Genomic DNA, 27,452 nt, shown 5'->3' with positions numbered 1-27,452 from the left:
GAATCAGGTGAGCTGTTAAGCACCTGACTCTAATTAAGGCCCCACTGATGCTATAAAAGGGCTCACTCCAGCCAGGCCAGAGGGAGCCAGGGGAGAGGTAGTGTGCGCGTGCGAGGCACTGGGAGCAAGAGATGTGTAAGAAGCCGAGAGTGAGTAAGCATACAGCTGGAGGACTGAGAAGTCCAAGTGTTATCAGACATCAGGAGGAAGGTCTGGTGGTGAGGACAAAGAAGGTGTTGGGAGGAGGCCATGGGGAAGTAGCTGTTGTGCAACTGTTCCAGGAGGCACTCTAGACAGCTGCAGTCTAGGGCTAGGAGTAGAGGGCGGGCCCGGGTTCCCCCCAAACCTCCCAACTCCTGATCAAACACAGGAGGAATTGACCTGGACTGTGGCTTCTACCAGAGAGGAATGTCTCTGGGCTGTTTGCTGACCCACAGGGTGAATTTGTGAGGTGAGCAAATCCGCCAATAAGAGCAGGAGCCACCAAGGTAGAGGAGGAACTTTGTCACAGAACCTAAAAGCATAGGATATCTAGAGGAGGCAAGAGAGTTCATGTTCAAGGTTCACTGTGGGCAAATGATAGTTCTGAGTTGAGGAGGGAGATTGATATGGAGATGTGTTTGAGGATATTTCATATATTCATTGATTTTATGTCTAGAAAGGACCATTATGATAAGCTCTTCTGAATGTCTGCATAACTCAGGCTATGGATTTCATCGTGACTCTTGCTTCAAGCCCAGTCACTTGTAGTGGAACTAGGGGATATCTTTTCGCATTTTCATCTTTGACATATTTGGATGAAGAAATCTGAGATGAAACCACAAGTTTCTTGGTCAAGACAGGCACAGAGGATGGATGAGGAGAAGTCACTAATGGTACTAGAAGACAGATATCAAAACGTATATACTATTTATCATTTTAATTTTTTGGAGAAATACTTCACAGAAAAGATTTCCTCCTCTTAAGGAAAATAATTAGTTGGTACCTCATCCAATAGAAAATATATTTGGTATTCCAAGGAACACCTGCAGCCATTACCACCATTGGATGTATTTCTTTTAATTTCATTTCTTTGTCTAAGACAGCTTGGATTTAACCTGAGCATGAGCTGAGGTGGGCAGCATGAATTGACTTATTCTGCAGCTTGAAATACAAATTCTCAGGTCAGATCCTCAAACTGGTGTAAATCAACATTTCTCCATTGAATCAATAGAACTGATTTGGTTTATGCCAGTGGAGGCTCTTACTCCTTATATTTGCATAATGTTGTACAATTCCCACAGGGAACTATTGCAGTATTACACTGGTAACAGGTATTGCACAGAGCTTTTTCATTAATGGAGCATCAATGCAGTGTTGACTGGAGCATATAGTCTCGCATATCATTACTATGAAAATACTCTGGATAGGAATTAACTTGATTTGCTCAACATTTCTTACCCTTTCTCCACTCCCATGAAATGGGGTCTCAGCTTAACAGTCTGGCTCTTGGAATGAAGCTACAGTGAGTGATGTTTAGCTCTGGAGGGCCTCGGTTCAACCCCTGGCATGTGGGCCATAGTAAGAGGCCATTTTGTTGGAGTCCATTTTGATCTGAACTGCTGTGGGCCTCAGCAGCTCAGGATGAACTACCTCTGTCCAGAGTCACTATGTAACCTACGGGTCAGTATGTGTTATGTGGCCTCCTTTGTACCCAAACCATGAGTGATATGAGTCCGTTAGAGCTTGAGAGCCTGACTCTTTAGCTCAATCTGTAGAGATTCTCATATTTAGCTCTGATATTGCCCAAGATGGGAGCTGTCACATAAACAATTTGGTAAATGGAATGAAAGACTGACTAGGAACTCTGTAACTTATGTAACTCTGTATGCTTCCCTGAAATACTACACTGCAGCCTTCCAACAGCAATATTTTTTTCTGGTAAATCACAATAGCCCGCGATATATCTGCCAGAATAACAGGTCACCAGGGAGATTATTTTTCCCTTTCTCTGATGGTTAAAAAACACAGTTGTCACAAAAATCAGTGTTTCTGGCTCCTTCTACAATATCACTACGTCTTGCACTTCAAGGGAATAGCTAATAGAAAAGTAACTGTTCTCCCACGCTCTCACATTTTTAAAGGTAAGGTGGGAAAAAGAACACAGGACTTGAAGTCACAGAGAGACAAAGTCTGCCACATTTGCTATGCAAAAGTCACGGCAATGCGAGAAAGCTGGAAAAAGAGAATAGCTCTCGTGTATACATTACCACAAACCAACACACCCTTCTGATGCTATTACACCACTTTAAAGAATAGGAAGCAAAGTAGTGCACAGATATATCATTCACAGGTGGAGGGAAGTTCCAGACAAGGAAGGGTGTCTGCAGTTCAGAAAAGGGGACTTTATGTGACATCCGGATTTTAGCAGACAAGTGCTGATTTTATGTTATGTGTCTCTATGGTAATGTGTAGGTGTTACCACCATCACCCACAGTTGCTAACATTGGCTGCCATTTTGAGTATCGTATTTTTGTTGGTAAGGTTGGCAATTAGCCCAAATTGTTAGAGATTAGTTACCAGGGGACATGTGAAATTTGAATTACAAGTAACTACCTGTCCAGGATACATAACATTCTGTCCCAGCAATTATTCTGAGCTGCAGATTTAGTTTATAAAATAACCCTTCAGAAAAGATTAAATCACTCACAAAGTTAGCAATTGTGAATGAGTACTTATATTAGGAAAGAACAAGCTTTTGTTTTAAACACAAATATAACAATTTACAATAACTTCTTCCACCTGCAGATCTGATTTCTTAGGAGCATCCCATTAAAATGAAGGAATATTTTGCTTTTCACAGATTATTACATTTAATAAACAAATATTACCTTGGCCATGATTTTTAAGCAATCTGAGATCAGTATATTGCCCCCCTGCCACTTGATTTCATTAACCTAAATCAAATGATTTCATAAACACGCAGTTACATTGCTTAGCTGTTAAGAACTCTCACAGGGTTAGAGAAATGGACTCTAGTTGTTTAGTGCCTGGTTCAGAGATGTCTTCCAACAGATATGCAGGAGTGGGGAGTGTACCAAGAACCTCTCTGCCCCCTTACCCAAACTGTGCCTCCTATACACACTTCTATGCTCCTAGGAAACGGCTCTACTGATCGTGAATGTATCATGCTGCTATTAATTATTCTCCTACCAAAGTCTCCCCCATACATAACTGCCTAGCTCATCCAGCTCCTATCATCTCTCTGGACCACAAACTCCAACATGCCTTGTTTCTCAGCAATACTGGGAACAGGGCCAGAGCTGGACCTTGAATCTCTCTTAAAGGGCCAGCTCACTCAGCAACTACCCCCCAATAGATGTAGCTATACACTATAGCTAACACTACAAGAAAGTTTCCTTCACATCACCTCTCTTTGGTGCCACACTGCCACTCAGCACACTTAGATCTACGCACTCACAATTAATGCTGTGCTTGCCATTCAAAATGCAAGTGGCGTTGGAAGAAAACGTAGGTCCTTTGCCACAAAGAGACTTCCTGCAGTGTCCAGGTGTGAATTAATATTAAAGGCCACAAAGGTAGCACTACAAAAGAGGGATTTTCAGCTTTTATTTATAACCAAAAGACCCCTTGCTAACTCTCCTTTCAGTTGCAAAATAATAGAACCCTCAAACATTCATTGTAGTTGTGAAACAGAAGCAGCTGTTGGTGCCATTAACTGTAAGTACTAATGCAGAGGCAAAAGTAGCATCTGTAGTACTGTGGTCACCGCTCAGTCACTTTAAACGTATCTAAGCATGGAAATCTTTTTTAAAGTGGAACAGAGCAAACAAAAAAAATATTTGCATAGATACATATGAAAATATGAATCAACCATAATTACCGAGAGACATGACTTAAATATGCCTCTGTTCCTCTGTTTGAGCAAATTGAGATGATCCAAATTAATTCCTGCTGTAATTCCAAACAAGTCATTGGAATTACACCAGGGGTGAATTTGGCTAACACAGAGTGCACAAGATACATCAAGGTGAAGTACATAAAACTAGGAAGTTTTGAGTTTAAATGCTCAAGCTTTTCTAGGCACACTTGTCGATTTAAAAAATTGCCTGCATTGTACCTTATAATAACTTTGAACATTTATCCATAAACAGATAATGCTTCCCAAGAGACAAGTGAATTTTTCTAAATAAAAATGCATTTAGAAACATACAGTCACAAGTATTTATTTTACATTCAGCATTAACTTGGCACTACGTCTACTTCTTGGCAGTCTCTACTATGCTCGCCTTTGTCTTCTACCACTCTGTGCTCCAGTATTGAAGCCAACACCTGTGGCCACATAAAAGATTATGTACAGCAGCTGCAGGACTCAGATGTCCACAATGAAATAAATTTCTAAAGCAGACACATTTGGATGTGTGGCTGGCTTCCTTTTCAAGTCCTCTTTGGATGTCTGCAGTGCTGGGTGTTGTATCTATCAACTGCCTGACCTAAGCTTAGTGATAGCCTAGAATAGCCTCAAACATAGAAGAGAAGCTCATACTTACACTGGCCTAACTCTAGAGTCACTTCATTGAAGCCAACTGTGTTATTTCAGATTTGCACTGGTGTATACAATGGAATTAGTTCAGCTGAACTCCAGTGTAAAAAAGAGCAGAATCTGGCCCAAAGATTATTAAACAAGCTGCAGCTGGTACCCAGTCAATAAATCACAGCACCAATTCTCCTGTAGTATTTCCTGCTTTGTAGAGAATTCATTCTGTACATTGAAAACACGTATCTTTCTCACATTGATCTAGATATCCCAGCTCCTTATTTAGGATCAAAGGATGGTAAAATACATCTCTCACAGCATATAGGATGTAGCATATAGGATGCAGAAATAACATTAGACATACTGGGTCAGGGATATAAGAAAGCTACAGTCAGTTCTTCTGTTTTTCAAGTAAATGACTTTCTTACTGTATTTTTAGCTACTTTTTTGAACTACAGTAAACAGTTACAATTGACAAATTTCTATTTTTAAATAGATGTGGTAGATATGGAGGTAGCAACTCACTTATACATACATGCCAGATTCAATACAACTAAATGTTTTGAAGTTATTAGAATTAACAATTTGAAATAGAAATGCTATTTATCTAAACTAGAGTAATGGAAAATATCAGCATCTCACTAGTTACATGGGTGCAGTCCCCTTGAAGTCAGTGTAATTGAGAACAGAATTTGGCTAACAGTCTCTGATGAATCTGACATGCTGTCCCTGGCAGATCCTTAATGCAAACAAAGTGTCCTTGATGGAATTGGATCCATAAATTCTGAAGTGCGCTTTTTAGATTTTAGCTTCTAATCCCTCAGGAAAACTTGGTGAGGTTTAAGGATCTGCCAGGGACAATGTATCAGATTCATATCCAACCATCAGATCTACCAAATGGATCTTAGATCAATGACTTACAAGTATTTCAGAGTCTGAAAGAAATACATGAGCAAAACAATTTGGTGTCATTTATTTCAGACATGCGGATTGAGTAGAAGGGGAGGGTATTCTGTTCAATATGTCTGAGAGGATATTATTGAACGCAAGTTATTTATGCAACCGGTGTGGGTGTATTTCTGGACATTGTGGTACATGATGTGTGTGGCAGTGGACTGAAAGACCACGGGTGATACATTTGTTTGTCCATTTGTAACGTGCCACTCCTTTTGAACTCACATGCTCTCCCTCAATCTTGCCCCTTCAGGTTGTCTTTCAGAGCTTTTTTCCACTTCCCAAGGTGTGTCCCAGTTCTTCACAGCTCTGTCTTCCCTCTCCCTCCCCTTGGAAGATGTGCTCCTCCTATTGACATTAATTCCTAAGGAGGCAATCTTAGCCTAATATCTATATAAACACTTATAAGAATCTAAATGGCAGCTGCAGGTTACCTCAAAGCCACAGTTCAGACCATAGTGGAGTGAAGAGGGGCTACAGTACAACTATACTCCATCTCCCATGTGGCATTTTGGCTGACAGGCTGACTAACATTCTGCATTGACAATTCTGCTTCTCAGAGAGAAAATAAAGTGCACTCAGTGCCCTGTCAAATCTTCCAGCTGGCAGAGTAGAGGAGTGGGGTTATGGTCACATGTCCTGAACCACTTCTGTGCTGCCCAATTACTCTGTGGCTTGTCCCTATGCAATGCACAATTGTGGGTGGGAGGGAAGATACTTGTGCAGTCTCTTCCTCTCTTCCCTCTCCCCAAATTCATGTAACTGTGCAGGCCTCGGTGTTCATGAAAGCTTCCCCACATCGGGCCTTAGTATGGGGTTGGAGGAGTGCCAGACAAAATTCACTGCTGCATAAGCAGAAATATCACTGCTGAAGTCAATGGAACAGCAACCCTTTAGCCAATAGGGAGTATAGCTTCCAATCCGTATGATGTGAGAAAGTCATTTAGTTTTCATATTCATTCATTCATTCTTTTCCCTGCTGAGATTACCATGAAACATGTCAACAGAGGAGGGTTTGAACTGATTGGACCAGGAACAGGACTGAAACCTCTAACTTATTTCAAATATGCCAAAAAGAGCCAGACGATGGTAATGCTGAGTCTCTGACGATTTGGGATGGATTTGAACTGGCTCACTACATATCAAGCCTCATCCTAAGCAAAGAAGACACTTACTCAATGAGGAAGGAAAGACAATAACAGAAAACACAAAGTGTTAAATGCTTTTTTTGTTTCATTTTTCACCAAAAAGGTTAGCAGTGGTCAGACAACTAACATCAGTTTAAATGGGGTAGAATGTGAAGCTAAAATAGGGAAAGAACATGTCAAGAATTACTTAGACAAGTTAGATGTCTTCAAGTCGGCAGGACCTGACAAAATACATCTTAGAATACTTAAGGAACTGGCTGAAGAGATCCCTGAGACATTAGCAATTATCTTTGAGAACTCCTGGAGGACAGGAGAGATCTCAGAGAAAAAGAACAAATATAGTGTCTACTTATAAATAGGGGAATAAGGACAACCCAAGGAATTATAGACCAGTCAGCTTAACTTTGGTACCCAGAAAGATAGTGGTACAAGTAATCAAACAATCAATTTGCATGCACACAGAAGATAATGTGACAAGTAACAGTCAACATGGATTTGTCAAGAACAAATCATGTCAAAACAAACTAATATCTTTCTTTGACACAGTAACATGTCTTGGGGATGGGGGGAAGCAGTAGTATCTCAACTTTAGTAAGGTTTTTGATACTGTCTCACATGACCTTTTCATTAGCAAACAAGGAAAATATAGCCTAGATGAGCCTACTATAAGGTGGGTGCACAACTGGTTGGAAAACTGTACTCAAAGAGTAGTTAGCAGTTCATAGTCAAGCTGACAAGGTGTATCAAGTGGGATCCCACAGGATCCATCCTGGGTCCAGTTCTATTTAATATAAACCTAAATGATTTGGACGAAGGCATAGAGAGCACATGCATAACGTTTGTGGATGATACCAAGCTGAGAGGGGTTGCTCGCCTTTTGGAGGACAGGATTAGAACTCAAAATTACCTTGAATAAATTGAGACATGGTCTGAAATAAATAGGGTGAAATTCAATAAGGACAAATGCAAAGTACTGCACTTAGAAAGGAATAATCAGTTGCACAAATACAAAATGGGAAATGATTGCCTAGGAAGGAGTACTGAAGCAAAGGATCTCGGGGTTATCACAGATCATAGACTGTAATACAATACAACAATGTAATACTGTTGCAGAAAAACCCAACATTATTCTGGGATGTATTAGCAAGAGTCAACATGGCAGCAAGACATGAGAAGTAATTCTTTCACTCTACTCAGCATGGATAAACCTCAACTGGAGAACTATGTTCAGTTCTGGGCATCACACTTTGGGAGATAAACTGGAAAAATACAGAGGAGAGCAACAAAAATGATTAAAGGTCTAGAAAGCATGACTAACATGGAAAGATTGAAGAAAATGGGTTTGTTTTCCATAGAGAAAGGAAGACTGAGTGAGGATTTGATAACAGGCTTCATTTATGTAAAAGGTTGTTATAAACAGGGTGATCAATTGTTCTCCTTGCCCACCGAGGACAGGACAAGAAGTAATGGGTTTAAATTACAGCAAGGGAGATTTAGATTAGGCAATGGGAAAAAAACTTGCCAAACTGTAAGGGTAGTTAAACACTGGAATAAATTGTGTAGGGAGGATGTGGAATATCCTTCACTGGAGGTTTTTAAGAACAGGTTAGATAAATATCTGTCAGGGATGGTCTAGATAATATTTAGTCCTGCCTCAGTGCAGGGGACTGGACTAGATGACCTACTGAGGAGCCTTCCAATCTAAATTTCTATGATTCTATGTACATTCACAAGTAATCAATTTATCTGAATAGGAGGCTTTATTAAAATTCAAGATGTTTTCAGATAGCTAATAATAAACAGAGCTGAAAATGTCAAAAATGTCTTCAACTGTGTTCCACCTCCACCTAACATGAGAAAGTCAAGAGAAAAGGGCAGGAAAGGTGAAATTTACTTTAGTTACTTTGTACACAATTTCAACAATTCTCTTATACTTATTTTGGCCTGAAATATTCACGTTATACTGACCAGAAGAAAATAAGCCGTGGAAAATAGCTGTGAGGCCACAGCCCTGAAGCATGTCAGGGTCATTGAGATTAAGGCCAGAAAGGCCCATTAGATCATCTAGTCTCCCTGCTTGTATATAACAGGCCACCAACATCCACACACTAAACCCAGCAATGGAAATTAGACCAAAATAAAGGAGACATACAGGAGACTAGACTATTATGTGCCACAGGCAGATAACAGGAGGGACTGAGGGACCCAGTGCTTCAGGCTCCTTCAGTGGCAGGGAAATATTTAAATGACATATACACACATAATCCTGGCAAGAGACCTATGTGCTTAATTTGAAGCATATGAATACTCCCATAAAGTCATCTGTACTACTCACTGTGCTAAACCTATGCTAAAGTGCTTGGCTAGATCACAGCAAGAGTATATAGCGCCTTGCAGGTTAGAACCTATAGAAATAGTGACCATCTACTCTCTGGTATGTTTGGCAGTTCCCACTTCTTTCAGTGGAGTTGAACGTGCACATCTGAGAGATGAAGTCAGCCCTTATTTCTTCAAAAGCCATCATCTGGAATACCGTGTGTGCAGTAATCGCCACCCCATCTCAAAAAAGACAGGCAGAATTCTGGGGGTGGAGAGGTGGGAGTGTCAGACAAGGCTGATGAGAATGATTAGGGACAAGGAACAGCTACCATAAAGAGAGAGACTGAAAAGACTGGGATTGTTTACCTTAGAAAGGAGAGGAAATAGAGGGGATGTGGTAAAAATATATGAAATAATGAATACAATATACTCCCGATTTTCCCAAACCCTATGATCTGAATCTCCACATTACCTGAATCCACTCCTTCTCCCCAATGCTGGAGCTAAGAGATTCAGATAATGCAGAGGTTGAGACAACAGAACAGAGAGCCATGGCTCCTGCAACAGCACAGGGAGGCCTCTGCAGCCCTGTTGTCATGTGAGAGAGTGAGTGGGGGCATGAGGGCAGAGCAGCTGCAGGGCTGGTGACACCCAGTCACTGCTGATGCCAGGTGCAGGGTAGACACTCTGCAGGCTCTGCTCTGGCCTGCCAGAACTGTAGCCTCTTCCCCAACCCCACTCCCCACCATGCCTTGTCCCTGCAATATTTGAGAGAGCAGGAGTGGCAGCACAGGGAGCCCTGGGCAGCTCTGCTGTTATGGAAGTGAGTAAATGGGGGCCATGAGAGTGGAGCTGCAGAGGGCTCCCTGAACTGCCAAACTCCTAACTAGCTGACGAATATCCATGGCCTGCATGTTAACGGGATAATTGGGAATATGCTGTATATAGAGAATATAGTTAGGAAAATTCCCTTATCCCTGTCTCATAATATAAGAACAAGGGGGCATTCAATAAAATTGAAAGGTGGCAAATTCAAAACTGATTAAAGGAAATCTTTCTTTTTACATGTAATTAAACTGTGGAACTCATTGCCACAAGGTGGCATTGAGGTCAAGAATTCAGCTAGAGTCAAAGAGGGATTGGATGTTCATAGAGATAACACAAATACCCAGAGTTTTAATAATTGATGCTGACAAGAAGCATATTGGAAGGGAGATAAAAACTCAAATTTCAGGAGTTAACGCAACTGCTAATTATCAGCGATTAGGATGAGACCTACATGGGGGGCAGATGCCTCCTGTGGGGTTTCTTCTGTCATCCTCTGAAGCATCTAGTCCTGGCCTTTGTCAGAGACAGGTTTCTAGACTAAACGGACCATGGGAATGGACCATTCTGGAAACTGCCATGTACCTATTATTTCCTTATATATCAATACATCTAGCTTCCTAATAATTTTTCTCATTCTTCCCTGAATTCCATCAAGAAAGTAGATTTTTTTGCTAGTAAAATAATAAAATAATAATAATAATAATTAAAAAAATGATCTGGTACCTAACAGTATTCTAGGTATGGGCCCACTTGTATTACATTCAGAAGAGTTGTGCTACTAAATATTCAGTCCAGAGGCACGATGCCTTTTTTGGCTGAAGTAATGCATTACAAGTTCACTAGATCTTTCAAAGCATTTCTATTCTCTATGTACTCTATGCTCCTACCAATGAGTAATGGCTTCAGATTATTTTTCTCCAGATATATCAATGCACATGTTTCAAGGTTGTTATTGACATATCTGTATTTCTATTCTCTTTAGATGTCTTAACACTGTTTATATCTGGCTTAACCATTGGTTGCAACATCTCCCCATTTGCTGTAGTGTCCTGATTTTCATTAAGATGATGTCTCCAAACTCATTCAGATTTTCAGTAAAGATGCTAAATAAGGCCAGAACTAGGACAACTCCTTACAGTCCCTGACCAGCCAACTCACCCTAACTCAACAGATTGCCTGAGGGCACAATCTTGTCTTTATTGTCCTTCAGCTCCATTTGACAGTGCTTTTCTCCAAGCTAATGTGAATGAATTTTCTTAAATAAAATTTTGAGAGACACTATATGGGATGATTTACTAACACCTGCTAACGATAGCTCATCTCAATTGATTAGACTCTGCCTGTTGGTATGCATACTTCCACCTTTTCATGTTCTCTGTATGTATAAATATCCCCTGTCTGTGTGTTCCATTCTATGCATCCGAAGAAGTGAGCTGTAGCTCACGAAAGCTCATGCTTAAATAAATTTGTTAGTCTTTAAGGTGCCACAAGTACTCCTGTTTTTTTTAACACCTATATGTATTATTAACCAGAAGCTGTTGCTCCATAGTTAAAGTGAAGTCACTTTCCCATTATTAGACTGATTTTCAAACACGCAGTCCCAGGACAAAGGAGGAAAGGGGATGCTGGGCTATGGACGGGGACGAACAAAGTCTCTTTTTCCATGCTGTATACATTTTGCACCACTATAATAAAAACAATGTCTGCAAATAAAAATTTAGGGGATCCAGCCTGATTCCCACTGCCATACAGCCCTTCAGAGCTCTAGTCTCTTCCAAATTACACTATCCATCTACATTTAATTCTCTATGCTTAAAGAGATGGAGCCGAATTATGCTCTCTGTTACACCATTATAAGCCTCATAACTCCATTTATTTTAGTGGTGTTTCTCCAGATTTACATCCTTTAAACTGAGAGCAGAATTCATCTCTGTCTCTTTAGGTTTACTCATTCTTTGTCATATCTTGGCTATGCATCATTATCTCAATGAAGCTTGTCTTCTGTTATGAAATTATGGTGAAAATAATTTGGTAACAATATGGTTTTGTGAATTTTCTTATGGAAAATATGCCATCTTTAAGAGCCATCTTCTCTACAGCTGACCAAAACATCTACAGATGAAAAGATTCATTTTCTTTTTTTCCTATATTAAACAGCAGCAACAACAAAAAACAAATCTGCTGTTCTGATGTTTAAAGCTTCTCCAGAGCCATATCCCCACCCTGCCAGCAGACAAATATGTCATCTCTATATCAAAGATATACTGGTGATTTCAAAGTTGCTGAGCTCAGTGCCTTAAGAATAATTTGCTAAGCATATTGTTATAAATGATGTTCTCAAACTGACCTTGGTGTGACATTGCGTGCTTGAGAATGGTGTCTATCTAACTAAGTATATGAAGTAAAGATGAAGCGGGTGAATGCAGGTTGTGGACTTTTGCCTCAGTAATGTCGTTGGTTTATTGAATGGAACATCGTTGCACTTTTCTGCTATTGTTTTTTGGTCTGATCCTGGATCACAGAACAGATTTTAATTTAGTAAGATTTGCAATTTTAAATGACTCCACACTTACTACAGTAGTTCTCATAACTTCATTCTTGAGATGCACAAAAGGGCAAAAAGATTTATACCAGTGTTACACCAACAGACCCCGGTCGTCAGCGGGCGGGATCAAACCTGAGACCTCTGGAGCTTAGTGCATGAGCCTCTACAGCATGAGCGAAAAGACAACTGACTGTTAGCTAAGGCTGTAGAGTCAAGTCATTTTATATCTCTCTAAGTGGTCTCAGTGTCACTAGATGGGACAGAACACCACACCCAGGAGGTGTGTGGGTTACACTAGATCTATTCAGACCAAATAATAAATGATGGAAAAGCTTGAACCCACTTCTTGGTGTGTATTATTAATTTTGGCCCAACTACAGGTGTTTCAGGCAATACAGAATTAAGCTCAGAATTCACTAAAACATAGGGATTGTCTACTTAGGTAAACTGACAGGCATTGTGGTAGTGGAATAATTATTTCTCTGTAGCTATGCTGGTCAATTTCCACACGTAGACAAGCTCATAACACAAAGAGAAAAGTCCAGCCTCTCACATGGACGCCTACTCACTATGGGCCAAATCCTGGCCTCACTCACAAAGGTGTGGCGGGGGGGGGGAAGGGCTCTACCAACAGGATGAATGCCAGGATTGTGGACGATGAAATCTTGCTTTCCCAAGCTGGCAGTAAGGCTTGAGGTACAGGTGTACAGCAGGCATACTTACAATTATCTATCATTCTGGAAGATTCTAACATGCCCTGTGATATTCTCTATCTGTGTATAAATGGGCACTTCTGCTACAAATGGTACCATCTTTCAAAACAATGTACAATTATAAGGAGATGTTACGTTGTGGATGGGCTGTGATGGGTTTTATAAGACACATGAGAAAGAAGAGGACGTGGTATGCTGCTCTGCACTCTCCCAGGCGTGTGCCCCCCAGTGTAGGGGCCCCCGTTACAGCAACATGCCTCCTCTGTCCCAGCACAGAGGGATACAATCACCCTGGATGAACCCTCCACTACCTGGTTCTCCCGTATGGTGATACACAATGGGCCAGACACTGATCTCAGGTTCTACCAATGTGAATCCAGAGGGACTCCAATGACTTAAATGGGATGATTCTAGATTTACGTTGTGGTCACTGAGGTCAAAGCTTGTTGCCAGGTGAGTAGAGTTGGAGACATAAAAGAAGCTTTAATTTTGAATTTGTTTGATCAGTCTGTGTATGCAGGACATTAATATCACTTAAAACATTTTTGCCTTTTAAATTTAGAGCTATGGCTCAGTACAGTCAGCACTTACAGATGGAGGAATTCTTTCTTTAGCTGCAGAGCCACTCAAATTATTTCAGTCCGATGGACTTTATTTTATTTTCAAAATGCTTAACACAATATAAAGATGCACAGCTGTCATTCTTGAGATGCACAAAACCAAAGTGATAAGAAAGGTTTGCTACTTACCCCTGTCTGTGTCATAAAGGAAGACAAAACGGTTCCATTCATAATGATCCAGCAAACTTAGAAGAGCTCCCCGTAAAGATGGTCGCAGCTGCAGCACAAACTGGCTCTCGCCCTCTGTGGGGAAACTTGGCGTGATGAGGGAGATGTGCAAGGCGCTGCAGAATGAGGTCAAGGTATGTACTGATCTCTTATCATACAGTCCAAAAATGGCAAAAACTCCTCTAGAGTACTGGGAGCAAACTGCAACAGAACAAAACACACTTCGACTAGTAACAAAACCTTTAAACAAACATTGTTTTATATATATATATAATTTTCCAGCATTTATATATGAAAATTCTTATTTATTTGGTCTTATCTATTTAAATCTATGTAAGCAACCTCAATTTTTATATGGATGTGTTTTTTAAACAAAACAGCACCAAACCTTTTGGACGCACTTGACTATAAATGATAATTTATCTCTGGCTTTTTGTTCTAATTAAAACAACGTGTATGAATTAAATAAGAAACTAACATTTTGCATTCAAAGAAAAAGTCAATCTGCAGTATCTTATGTTGCGAATGATATGCTTGTTATTACAAACTACATGCCATTCTACCTGTATTTTTAACTGATTTATATCAATTCTTTAGGCAAATGAGCATTTATTTTATTTTACTTGGAAAAGGAGGTTGTGCTTTGTGGCAGTCTTTCTTTTTTCCCCCCTTCATCATCTCAATTTCACTGTAAGCAGAAGTTCATTGCAACCAAAAATAAAAACTTGAACATTGTGAATTGAAACAATTTAAGACTTTTTTATTTTCCTTCTCCATAAATTGAGCCATTCTCTGCATTAGAGCTTCATCCTTACATATGCTGAATAGCAACTTACTCCATGAATGCTCCCACTGACTTGTTAGTTCACTTCTAGAAAAAGGTACTAACTTAGCATAAGCAAGGACTTCGGACTCTTGCTCAAAATCATCTCTCTCTATGCTCTGCCAACCTCTGAACGATCAGACAAATGATGTTCAATGCATATTCTGATTTGCTGATAGGCCCTCTCAGGGCCCTAAGCAAAGCCCATTGAAGTCAACTGAAAGACTATCATTGACGTCAACAGACTTTGGATCAGGCCATTAATGATCCATGCACATGAAGAGACATGGGTGGTGAGATAAAGGCAGCTGGAACACTAAGAGTTCGCTAGCTGAGTTTGTAAGCGAAGGAAAGCAGAAATTTAGCGTTGTGTATTGTTGTTCTTTCCTTTCCTTAATCTGCAGGTACTCAACAAGGGAGAACCTGCAAAGGGAGAAAAACAGTGTGTTGCCCTGCCACCACTGCTAATTCTTCCTCTGCCTGCACCTATAGTCCCCCTGCTGGATGGAGAATGCTAGCTGACTACAGCAGTACCAGAGAAAGAAGGACAACTGGCTGCTCTGCAAGGAATAGAGTGGCTGCTGGTCACCTCAGGCAGTAGATGGTGCTCTGACCCCACCCAAATCCCCCATCTGTGTGGTCAAGAACAGATATGCTGTACTGGCAACCAGGAGGTGAGGAGTAGATCTCAATGGCTGAGGATAAGGAGCCACCTGCACCCAAGGCTGGGAGGCGCACAGCCACCTCACCTAACAGGAGAAGGTGTAGGGTGCTGGTGGTCGGGGACTCCCTTCTGAGAGGGACAGAGACATCCATCTGCCAACCTGACATGATGTCCTGGGATGCATAGTGCATTAAGGAATATTAAGGAAAGGTTGCCCAGACTCATCCATCACTCTGACCACTACCCCATGCTTCTCCTCCATGTTGGCACTAATGGTACTGCCACATATGACCCTGAGCAGATCAGCAATTACTACATGGCTCTGGGAACAAGGTTGAAGGATTCAGAGGTCCTGAATTCTGGTTCATCCTCCTGGTTGAGGGTAAAGACCCAGGGAGGGATATGTGCATCCTAGAAATGAATGCATGGCTGTGCAAGATGACAGATGATGACAGGAGGATTTTGGTTTCCTTGACAATGGGATGTTGTTACAGGAAGGTGGTTTGCTGGGAAGAGAAGGGGTCCACCTGAACAAGAAGGGGAAAAGCAACTTTGTGCACCAACTCACCAACCTAATGAGGAGGGCTTTAAGCTAGGTTCAAAGGAGGCAGGTGACAAACAGTGTATGCCTTCTACTTAGTGGGGAAGGAGAGCTAATAACTAATGACATCAATAAGGCTGTGGTGTTTAATTCCTATTTAGCTTCAGTCTTCACTGAAAAAGATAATGCTGACCAGTTACTCAATACAAGTAAATATTAACAAGGGGGACGGAACACAAGCCAAAATAGGGAAAGAGCAGGTTAAAGAATATTTAGATAAGTTAAGTTGGCAGGGCCTGGTGAAATTCTTCCTAGGTTGCCTAAGGAACTAGCTGAAGCAATCTTGAAACTTTAAGCAATTATCTTTGAGAACTTATGGATGAAGTGTGAGGTCCCAGAGAACTGGAAAAGGACAAACATATTTTAAAAAGGGGAACAAAGAGGGCCTGGCGAATTGTAGATCAGTCAGCCTAACTTTGATTCCTGGAAAGATACTGAAATAAATTATTAATCAATCATTTTGTAAGCACCTAGAGGATAATAAGGTTGGTTGTAAAGAATAGCCAGCATGGATTTGTTAAGAACAAATCATAATAAACCAACATAATTGTCTTCTTTGACAGGATTACTGGCCTACTGGATTGGAAGAAGCAGTAGATGTGATATATCTTGATTTTTGAGTCTCACATAATATCTTCAAAAGCAAATGAGGAAAATGAGGTCTAGATGAAATTACTGTAAGATGGGTGCACAACTGGTTGAAAGACCACACTCATTGAGTAGTTATCAATGGTTCTCTGTGAAACTAGGAGGGCATATCTAGTGAGATCCCATGGGGTCAGTGATGGGTTGGATACTATTCAGTATTTTCATTAATGACTTAGATAATAGAGTGGATAGCATGCTCTTAAAATTTGCAAATGACATCAAGCTGGGAGGAGTTGCAAGCACTTTGGAGGACAGGATTAAAATTCAAAATAATCTTGACAAATTAAAGAACTGGTTTGAATTTAACAAGATGAAATTCAACAAAGATAAGTGAAACTCTTTGAATTTAGGAAGGAAAAATCAAATGCACACTTACAAAATGCTCAACAAATTAGTTAGGTGGTAGTACTGTTGAAGAGGATCTGAGGATTACAGTGGATCACAAATTGAATATGAGTCAGCAATGGGATGCAGTTGTGATAAAGGCTAATATCATTCTGGGTGTATTAACACGAGTGTAGTATGTAAGACATGAGTGGTAATTGTCCTGATCTACTCAGTACTTGTGAGGCCTCAGCTTGAGTATTGTGTCCAATTCTGGGTACCACACTTTAGGAAAGATGTGGACAAATTGGAGAGCAAGAAAAATAATAAAAGGTTTAGAAAATCTGACCTATGAGGAAAGAAGATTAGCACACTGAACATGTTTAATCTTGAAAAAAGAAGACTGAGGGAGGACCTGACAACAGTCTTCAAATATGCTAAGGGCTTTTATAAAGAAGATGCTGATCAATTATTTTCCATGTCCACTGAACGTAGGACGAAGCAATGGGCTAAATTTGCAGCAAGGGAGATTTAAGTTAGATAATAAGAAAAACTTTCTAACTATAAGGGGAAAGTATCAGAGGGGTAGCCGTGTTAGTCTGGTTCTGTAGAAGCATAAGGTGCCACAGGATTCTTTGCTGCTTCTATAAGGGGAAACAAATTCTGGAATAGGTTTCTCAGGGAGGTTGTGGAATTCCCATCACTGGAGATTTTAAGAACATCAATGATGGTGTTTACTTGGTCTACTAGGTTTACTTGGTCCTGCCTCAACACAGGGGGCTGGACTTGATGACCTTATGAGGTCCCTTCCAACCCTACATTTCTAGGATTCTATGAAAACAGTCCATGCATGTACTTTCTCTGGATAATAGTTTTTCACTAGCAATTTATTACAGTCAAAATGAATAATTTCCTATTTGTGCATTATAAGAAAAAACAACAATGTACTGTAACTGATACATAATCATTAACATTGTTATATATCCCAGAATCACAGAAGTTACAGAAGGCAACAGTCAATTAGACCATCAAGTCAATTTTTCTGTAGTATATACTCAGGTATTTTTCTGTGCTATATAAACAAACCTTTGTTTCTTACATGGACATTGAAAGAGCAAATTAGGAATTAGGTAGTAGCATTCTTGCAGCCTTCATTGTCTTCTATGTTTCAGAAGCCACCAGAACCCAGCGTGTATATGTATGTGTGTGTGTGTATTTGAAATAATTTCCATAGCACTGAAAATATTTTTTCTTCAGTGCTGTATAGTATTTAGCCTGATTCTCCTAGTGTACATGTGAAGTAGCTCCACTGAAAGAAATGGAGTGTAAAAAATAGAGTTTCACCAGTGAAAAACATGTGTAAACAGAAAGGAGAATTGCAAGCTCAGACAGATATGTAACTGTATAATGTGCTCAGACAAATGTGTAGCTGTATAATGCCCAGCTCAGTGATCTCCCCCCACTACCTCCCCTCCCCCAGTCTTAGTTGGAGTTTTCAGGTGCTATTGCAATACAAATAATAAAAATAGATTTTTGCAAGCTGGCACTTTATTCCATCACCGATACAAACCTGATATATGGACTTTGCAATCACTTGTATGTATATGATTCCTTAACCATTTTAATGCTCTTTTTCTTTTCTTTTATTAATAAATCTTTAGATTTTAGTTATAAAGGACTGACATCATAATGTTAATGGGTAAGATCTGAGTTATATATTGACCTGGCTAATGGCTGCTGATCCCTTGGGGTTGGAAGACCTCTATATCGGATGAAATTGGTTTTCAGTAACCACTCATGGGATGGTTCATTAACTACACATGGGAGCATTAACTTGAAAAAAGGACATTCTTTGAAACAATATTTTTATAATTGTTTTGTCTTGATATGGCCGAGCTCCCTATTAAAATTTCTGAACACATTTGTGTTTATTTTTCATAGGATAGCCCTACATGTATTTTCTTTTTTCTAACCTCTCTGTTTTTTTCATCATATCCCTTCACCCCGACTGAATGGATCTTTCTGGAATATGATTTCTGCTTCTGGTATCAGATATATGAACAATGAAGCTACAAAATATATGCTAAGTGGGCTAATTTCATCCCTGGTTTAAATTCCATTTGCCTCGAAGTTATACCATGTATGAATTTGGCACATTACTTCAAAAATATGCTTGGCCTGTGGGCTGGTTTAGGATAATTAATCCTAAAATACATTGCTACAATCTAATATTTAACAAATAGCCACTGTACTAAGACTGCTCTAATGAGGGACCTCCATCAATTAAATAGATATAAAATGGATAGGAACATAATAGAGAAAAATGGTGTCAGAGAAAATGGGTAGATGAAGCCCTTACATCTTCTTGAGGACTAGTTTAATGTCTTATGAACTGCCTTGAGGATGAGAGTATCCTGGTCTGAAATGGCCAAGAAGAAAGGTGAAATGGATAACTTGGGGATGGAAGAAGGGAATTTAATGTTTGTTATTTATTTATGTACAGGTTTATTGATTGTGTTTGATAAAATATATGCCTATCATAATACTGAACATTTTGCTGTTATGCTGAATTCCTTCTCTCCACCCTTTGTCCTTGTCTTTTATATTATATATTCTCCAGGAAAGGACATGCATCTTCCTCTGAACGTGGAAAACTCTTTTTGGGTGCCACCTCAACTAAATACATAAATAATAATAATACAGTAAAACAATAATGATAATGATAAATGTGGGCAGGGAGAGGCTAAATTAAGAAGCCTTTGCCAAAAAAAGTAAATTTAATAAATATTTGACCTATCAAAGTTTCACCTCCTAGAATGTAACTTCATTCAGTGGATAAAGAGTTGGGTTGGAAATCAGAGAGGTTCTATTCTCACCTCTGCCACTGACCTACTTTGTGACCTGAAGCAAGTCATTTCACATCTGTTTCATCTCCCACTCTCTTTCTGCCTTGTCTATTTAGATTATAAATAGTTCAGGGTAGGTTCAGTTTTTTCCTATGTGTTTGTCTGTGTTTAACAAACTGAGATATCTATCTCAGTTGGGAACTGTATGTGCTACTGTAATATAATTTATTAATAAAATTTATTATTGTCATTAATAAATTAATAGTCTGTTAATCTGTATCCACAAAAACAACAAGGAGTCTGGTGGCACCTTAAAGACTAACAGATTTATTTGGGAATAAGCTTTCGTGGGTAAACAACCTACTTCTTCTCATGTTTTTTTAACATTAAGTAATATTTTGTGGACTATGCCTTATAATTCTACGGTGAAAGTCCTGATACTACACCCACTTAAACATTAGAACATAAGAATGGCCATACTGGGTCAGACCAAAGGTCCATCTAGCCCAGTATCCTGTCTTCCGATAGTGACCAATGCCAGGTGCCCTAGAGGGAATGAACAGAACAGGTAATCAACAAGTGAGCCATCCCCTGTCGCCCATTCCCAGCTTCTGGCAAACGGGCTAGGGACACCATCCCTGCCCATCCTGGCTAATAGCCATTGATGGACCTATCCTCCATAAATTTATCTAGTTCTTTTTTTGTAACATTTATTTACCTAGGCATGTCAATTGTCCCTGTCAGGTCAACAGCACTACCCATGCACATTAAGTTAAACATATGCTTAAGTGTTACAGGAATGCATCCTTAGGAAGTGCTACTTAAAGATCAGTATATGGATTGACAACAGTTCTTTTCACCAAAACGTTAGGTCTCAAAAATCCACATGAATATCTTTTACATTTAACCCAGAGCAATACACCTCATGCAACTATAACTTCACCCCATGACTGGCTTACCAGCTCATTTAAACATACTCTCTTACAAACACTGAAACCCTCAGTTTAGTGGGCTAGATCATAACAGTAATTTGGAAAGTTCAGTTTTATTTACATAAGTGCAGATGTGGGAACATATTGCAAAGCAAGCAACAAATGTGTTACATATTTTACTTATTAAGTGTCCACAGCTAATTCTTGTGGATTATCTCTGAAAGACTATTTCTAATAAGACAATTCATGAAGTAGTTAAAACTTACAATGCATTAATTGTATATTGAATAGAAATGGAAATTGAATTAGCTGCAAATTAGATTTTAACAGAAAAAATTGTACAATCAATTTCAACATTGTAATATAGTATTTTGTCTAAATTATATAGACAATTTATTTAAAATTGTCTATACTGGGTGATATCTAGGGGAACAGGAAAGGAGGGGCCCTCCCATTTGTGCAGACACTGATGTGATCAGATGGCTGAAGTCCTTCTCATCCTTGGTAAGGGAGCAAAATCCACCCCCTCACTACAGAACAAACTGGAGAAAATTCTGAACATGATCCACAGTCCATTGGAATCAATGGGAGTTTGTCCACTGACTTCAATGGGCTTTGGAACTGGCCTTTTGTTAAGTCCCTCTCAGACAGATGTCTCTCCCCCTCCTACAGCTGTGTGTAGCAGGCTTTTTTGTGGTGAGGCAACAAGACACACATGGCCATCACAAGTGCTGACAACTCACATTTCCAGCTGAAGAATTGAAAGCAAGTTAGATTTTCCAAAATTTCTGTGAAGAAAATTGCAGCAATCTTAAAGCACTTTCCAACAGAAACATTTTGTATGTAAATTGCAAATAATTTTAATTCAAGGAGCTACTTTTACAAAAGGAAACATTTTCCACTGAGTCTATTTTTAAAATTACTTGATAGAACGACTTTCTCTCTAAGATGTGCTTCAGCTCCTCTACCTGGTAGAACCACTCTGCTCCAGGGCCACCCAGAGGATTCAGAGGGCCTAGGGTCTTTGGAAGCGGAGGGCCCCCGCTTCAGCAGTAATTCAGCAGCGGGGGGTCCTTCCGCTCCGGGACCCACAGCCGAAGTGCCCTGAAGACCCGCGGCGGGGCCCCCCCCGCCGCTGAATTACCGCCAAAGCAGGACCCACTGCTGAAGTGCCACGTCTTCAGAGGTAATTCGGCGGTGGGGGGGGGCCTTCCGCCCCGTAGCAGAAGGACCCCATCACCACTGAATTGCCGATGATGACTTGGAGCGGAAGAAGCTCCAGGGGCCCGGGCCCCGCGAGAGTTTTCTGGGGCCCCTGGAGTGAGTGAAGGATCCTGCTCCAGGGGCCCCAAAAAACTCTCATGGGGGCCCCTGTGGGGCCCGAGGTCTGGGGCAAATTGCCCCACTTGCTCCCCCCCCGGGCGGCCCTGCTCTGATCATGAAATTCACATTTCTTGAATGCTGAACAAATATTTTATTTTTTTCTTTGGTATTTTATAGTTCTGTCTGCAATAAATAACCCATTATCTCTGGGCTCTTGCATTGCAGTTCTGTGCTTAACCTTTCGCTCATGTAATCAAAGTTACAACAGAGGTGGACTCCTCTGTCCACACAGAGGCCTGGTCTACACTGGGGGGCAGGGAGGGGGGAGAATCGATCTAAGTTATGCTACTTCAGCTACGTGAATAACGTAGCTGAAGTTGATGTATTTAGACCTACTCACTAGGTAGGAGACACTGCGGTGAGTCGACTGCTGCCGCTCTCCCATCGACTCTGCCTGCACCTCTCATGGCAGCGGAGTATGGGAGAGCGCTTGGGGGGGTCGATTTATCGCATCTAGACTATACGCAATAAATCGACCCCCTCTGGATCAATTGCTGCCCACCGATCCAGCGGGTAGTGTAGACATAGCCACAGCCCCAGTGAAGAAAATGAGACTCCTTCAGGGCTCAGGATCCACTTGCATCTTTTTATAACATAAGAATGTCCACAATGGTTCAGACAATGCTCCAGCTAGCCTAGTATCCTATATTCTGACAGTGGCCATATGCTTCAGAGCGAATGAACAGAACAGGGCAATTATTGAGTGATCCATCCACTGTTGTCCAGGCCTAACTTCAGGCAGTTGGAGGTTTAGGAACACCCAGAACATCGGGTTGTGTCTATGACCATTTTGGTTAATAGCCATTGATGGACCTATCTTCCATGAACTTCTCTGAGTCTTTTCTGAACCTAGTTATACTTTTGGCCTTCACAACATCCCATGGCAACAAGCTCCACAGATTGTGCTTTATGTGAAGAAGTACTTCCTTTTGTTTGTTTAAACCTGCTGCCTATTCATTTCATTAGGTGACCTCTGGTTCTTCTCTTTACCTCTTCACATAACACTTCCCTTTTCTCACACCATTTCTGATATTATAGACCTCTAACATATACCATTTTAGTCATCTCTTTTCTAATCTGAACATCCCCAGTGTTTTTGTTCTGTCCTTGTATGGAAACTGTTCCATACCCTTAATCATTTTTGTTAGCCTTCTCTGCACCTTTTCCAATTCGAAGATATCTCTTTTGGAGATCGAGCGACCAGAACTGCATGTAGTATTCAAGGTGTGGTATATCATGGATTTACACAGTGTCATTATGATATTTTATGTTTTATTATCTATCCTTTTCCTAATGGAAAAGCTCTTTGATAGCCATTGCATATTGAGTGGATGTTTTTAAAGAACTATCCCCAATGACTCCAAGATCTCTTTCTTGAGTGGTAAAAGTTAATTTATATCCTATCATCATTTTGAATGGGATTATGTTTTCCAATGTGCATTACTTTGCATTTATCAACATTGAATTTCATCTGCCATTTTGTCACCCAGTCACCAGTTTTGTGAGATCCCTTGTAAGTCTTCAGAGTCAGGTTTAGACTTAACTATCTTGAGTAATTTTGTATCGTCTGCAAATTTTGCCACTTCACTGTTCACCCCCTTTTCCAGATCATTTATGAATGTTGAACAGTACACGTGTCCCATACAGATCCCTGGGGACCCCATTATTAAGCCTATATCCACAGTGAAAACAGACCATTTATTCCTATCTTTTGTTTCCAATATTTTAAGCAGTCACTGATACATAAGAGGATCTTCCTTCTCATCTCATAACTGCTTACTTTGCTTAACAGCCTTTGGTGAGGGACCTTGTCAAAAGGATTTCTGAAAGTACAAGTACACTATGTCATCTGGATCACCCTTGTCCACATGCTTGTTGACACCTTCAGAGAATTCTAGTAGATTGGTGAGGCATGATTTCCCTTTACAAAAGCTGTGTTGTCTCTTCCCCAACATACTGTGTTTATCTATGTGCCTGATAATTCTGTTCTTTACTATAATTTCAACCAATTTGCCCAGTATGAAGTTAGACTTTCTGGCCTGCAATTGCCAGGATCACCTCTGAAGTATTTTTAAAAAAATGGTGTTACATTATCTATCCCTCCAGTACTCTGGTTCAGAGGCTGATTTAAGTGAAAGGTTACGCATCACAGTTAGTCATTTTGCAATTTCATATCTGAGGTTCTTCAGAACTCTGTGGTGAATACTTGCAGCATTGGAACCTAAACAGGCATAAAAGACCATACACAAATTTTACTGCAGACCAGAGGTGAAATACTGGTCCCACTGAAGTCAATGGCAAAAATCCCGTTGACTTCAACAGAGCCAAGATTTCATCCCAAAAGTATAGTGCTAATTTAGCATCTGTGGTGCTCTGAACTCTTACAAAACGATGAGTACCCTCTCAACTCCCATGCTGAGTAAAAGCATCAAAACTGCGTGAACAAGGTTCACCATGAACACAGGACAAATCTTGAGATGTAATTAGTTTGACGGTTTATTTGTATTATGTGTCATGAGAACTCGGACTTAGCTCTCAGAACTGATGTATTTCATTGTGTGACATGTCATTTCCTTCAATCTATATTCAAAGTTCAGGGAACAACAACAAGAAAAATTAACAGCATTTCTCTGCAGCATTTGCTTCTGACAAAAAGAGTGCAAGCTTTTATAAAATCTGCCTCCACATCCCGTTTTTTAATGAAACAGAACAAAGAGAAGTCTGTATTTTGTTTTAAGAAGTAATTCTTTAATGGTCCAATTCTCTACAAAGTCAGCTTTCCTGTTTCCTTTTATCTTGAAAAGGGAGAAAATAGGCTCTTTTTTCCCCTGCTTTCAAAACATCAGTACTATTTAAAGTAGGAGGGCTTCTTATGAACTCTGCAGTTGATTCTCATAAAATAGCATTTTAAACATAGCAACTTAATCACAGGCTTTTCTTAGTCAAAGAAAAAACTACTTATAATTAAAAAAAATCCCCAGCAATTTCTCTGTATTTGGGGAGTCACAATTATGTGAATGCTGCAGTTCTTCTGCCAGGCAAAACTACCATTGACTGGAACTTACTGAATTTAGTGAAAGTTTTGAGAGCAGGAGGACCACACTGACCAGTAGCTGGGATTTTATTTTTGCCTTCCCAGGCTGGTGAGTTTGCACAAGGGTTTACAGACTTATTCCATTCAGCTGCAGGATTGTTCTCTGCTGTGCATTATTGTTTCATCCAATCTAGTATTAATGTCTTCTAGAGCTGGAATTTCTACCATTTTCCTCCTTTAAGCACTACTCCACTGCCTAATAGGTCTTTCTGTTGGAAAGACTCCTCTAATATTCAGCCTAAATTCTTATTCGGTTATACTCCCTTGATTACCCCTACTGATATCACTGTGTAACTTTCCTTGCTCCTTTGTGTTTACTTTCAAATACTTGTAGGCTGCTGGGACCTGATTCATTCAGAGATGGATTTCAAAGGGAGCACTCATGTACTTGAAGTTAAACATGTGTTTAAGATAGGTCTGTCAAGCTATTAAAAATTAATTGTGATTAATCACGAGATTAAAAAAATAACTGATTAATCACACGATTAATCACACTGTTAATAATAGAATATCATTTATTTAAATATTTTTGGATGTTTTCTACATTTTCAGATATATTTCTTTCAATTACAACACAATACAAGGTGTACAGTGCTCACTTTATATTTATTTTTGATTACAAGTATTTGTACTGTAAAAAAATAGTATTTTTCAGTTCACCTCATATAAGCATTGTAGTGCAATCTCTTTATAATGAAAGTTGAATTTACAAATGTAGAATTATGTACAGAAAAACTGCATTCAAAAATAAAACAATGTAAAATTTTAGAGCCTGCAAGTCCACTCAGTCCTACTTCTTGTTCAGCCAATCGCTCAGACAAACAAGTTTGCTTACATTTGCAGCAGATAATGCTGTCTACTTCTTGTTAACAATGTCACCTGAAAGTGAGAACAGGTGTTCTCATGGCACCATTGTAGGCGGTGTCACAAGATATTTATGTGCCAGGTGCGCTAAAGATTGATATGTCCCTTCATGCTTCAACCACCATTCCAGTGGACATACATCCATGACAATGATGGGTTCCACTCGATAACAATCCAAAGCAGTGCAGACCGATGCATGTTCATTTTCATCATCTGAGTCAGATTCCACCCGCAGAAGACTGATTTTCTTTTTTGGTGTTTCAGGTTATGTAGTTTCTGCATCGGAGTGTTGCTCTTTTAAGATTTCTGAAAGCATGTTCCACACCTCTCAGATTTTGGAAGGCACTTCAGATTCTTAAACCTTGGGTCGAGTGCTGTAGCTATCTTTAGAAATCTCACATTGGTACCTTCTTAGCATTTTGTCAGATCTGCAGTGAAAGTGTTCTTAAAATGGGTCATCATCTGAGACTGTTATAACATGAAATATATGGCAAAATGTGGGTAAAACAGAGCAGGGGAATACAATTCTCCCCCAAGGAGTTCAGTCACAAATTTAATTAACAAACATCATCAGCATGGAATGGTGGCTGAAGCGTAAAGGGGCATATGAATGTTAGCATATCTGGCATGTAAATACCTTGAAATGCCGGCTACAAAAGTGTCATTCAAATGCCTGTTCTGACTTTCTGGTGACACTGTAAATAAGAAGAGGGCAGCATTATCTCCTGTAAATGTAAACAAACGTGTTTGTCTTAGCGATTGGCTGAACAAGATGTAGGACTGAGTGGACTTGTAGGCTCTGACATTTTACATTGTTTTGTTTTTGAGTGCAGTTATGTAACAAAATAAAATCTACATTTGTAAGTTGCACTTTCACGACAAAGAGATTGCACTACAATACTTGTATTAGCTGAATTTAAAAAACTGCTTCAGAGTATCAGCTGTGTTAGTCTGTATCCACAAATAGAACAGGAGTACTTGTGGCACCTTAGAGACTAACAATTTTAGGTGCCACAAGTACTCCTGTTCTTTTTTTGAAAAAACTATTTCTTTTGTTTATCATTTTTACAGTGCAAATATTTGTAACAAAAAATAATATACACTGATTTCAATTACAACACAGAATACATTATATATATATATGAAAATGTAGAGAAATCAAACAAAATATTTAATAACTTTCAACTGCTATTCTATTGTTTAACAGTGTGATTAAAACTGAGATTACTCTTGATTAATTTTTTTAATCACGATTAATTTTTTGAGTTAATCACATGAGTTAACTGATTAATGGACAGCCCTATTTTAAAGGTTTTGCTGGATGAGGGCCTTCATCTTTTATCTTCACTCAATATCTTGCAGCCCCCTAAACATTTTTTGTGGCTCTTATCTGAACTCCCTGCAATTTGTAAGTGTCTCTCTGAAACAAGATCTGAAAACA

At 39.7% G+C, this 27,452-nt stretch overlaps 1 protein-coding gene across 7 annotated transcripts in view; it reads right to left on the bottom strand.

The window, feature by feature from the left end:
• Positions 1-27,452, bottom strand: part of GRIA4 (glutamate ionotropic receptor AMPA type subunit 4) — a 297,816-nt gene that overhangs the window by 182,455 nt on the left and 87,909 nt on the right. For 4 of the 7 annotated variants that reach the window (XR_005584304.1, XM_039486995.1, XM_039486984.1 and 1 more), the window contains exon 3: positions 13,794-14,033. Coding sequence is in view for 4 of the 7 variants with exons in the window: in XM_039486995.1 (XP_039342929.1) it covers positions 13,794-14,033 (240 nt within the window). In the remaining 3 variants the exon portion in view is untranslated. Of the gene's footprint in view, positions 1-13,793; positions 14,073-27,452 lie in introns of all 7 variants that reach the window. The other 3 variants (XR_005584298.1, XR_005584303.1, XM_039487003.1) reach the window with 1 other exon arrangement.

This window comes from Mauremys reevesii, linkage group 1, assembly GCF_016161935.1.
Source record: "Mauremys reevesii isolate NIE-2019 linkage group 1, ASM1616193v1, whole genome shotgun sequence".
Classification (NCBI taxonomy): domain Eukaryota; kingdom Metazoa; phylum Chordata; order Testudines; family Geoemydidae; genus Mauremys; species Mauremys reevesii.
The sequence above is the reverse complement of the archived record's forward strand: the minus strand, read 5'-3'. Positions and strand labels throughout refer to the sequence as shown.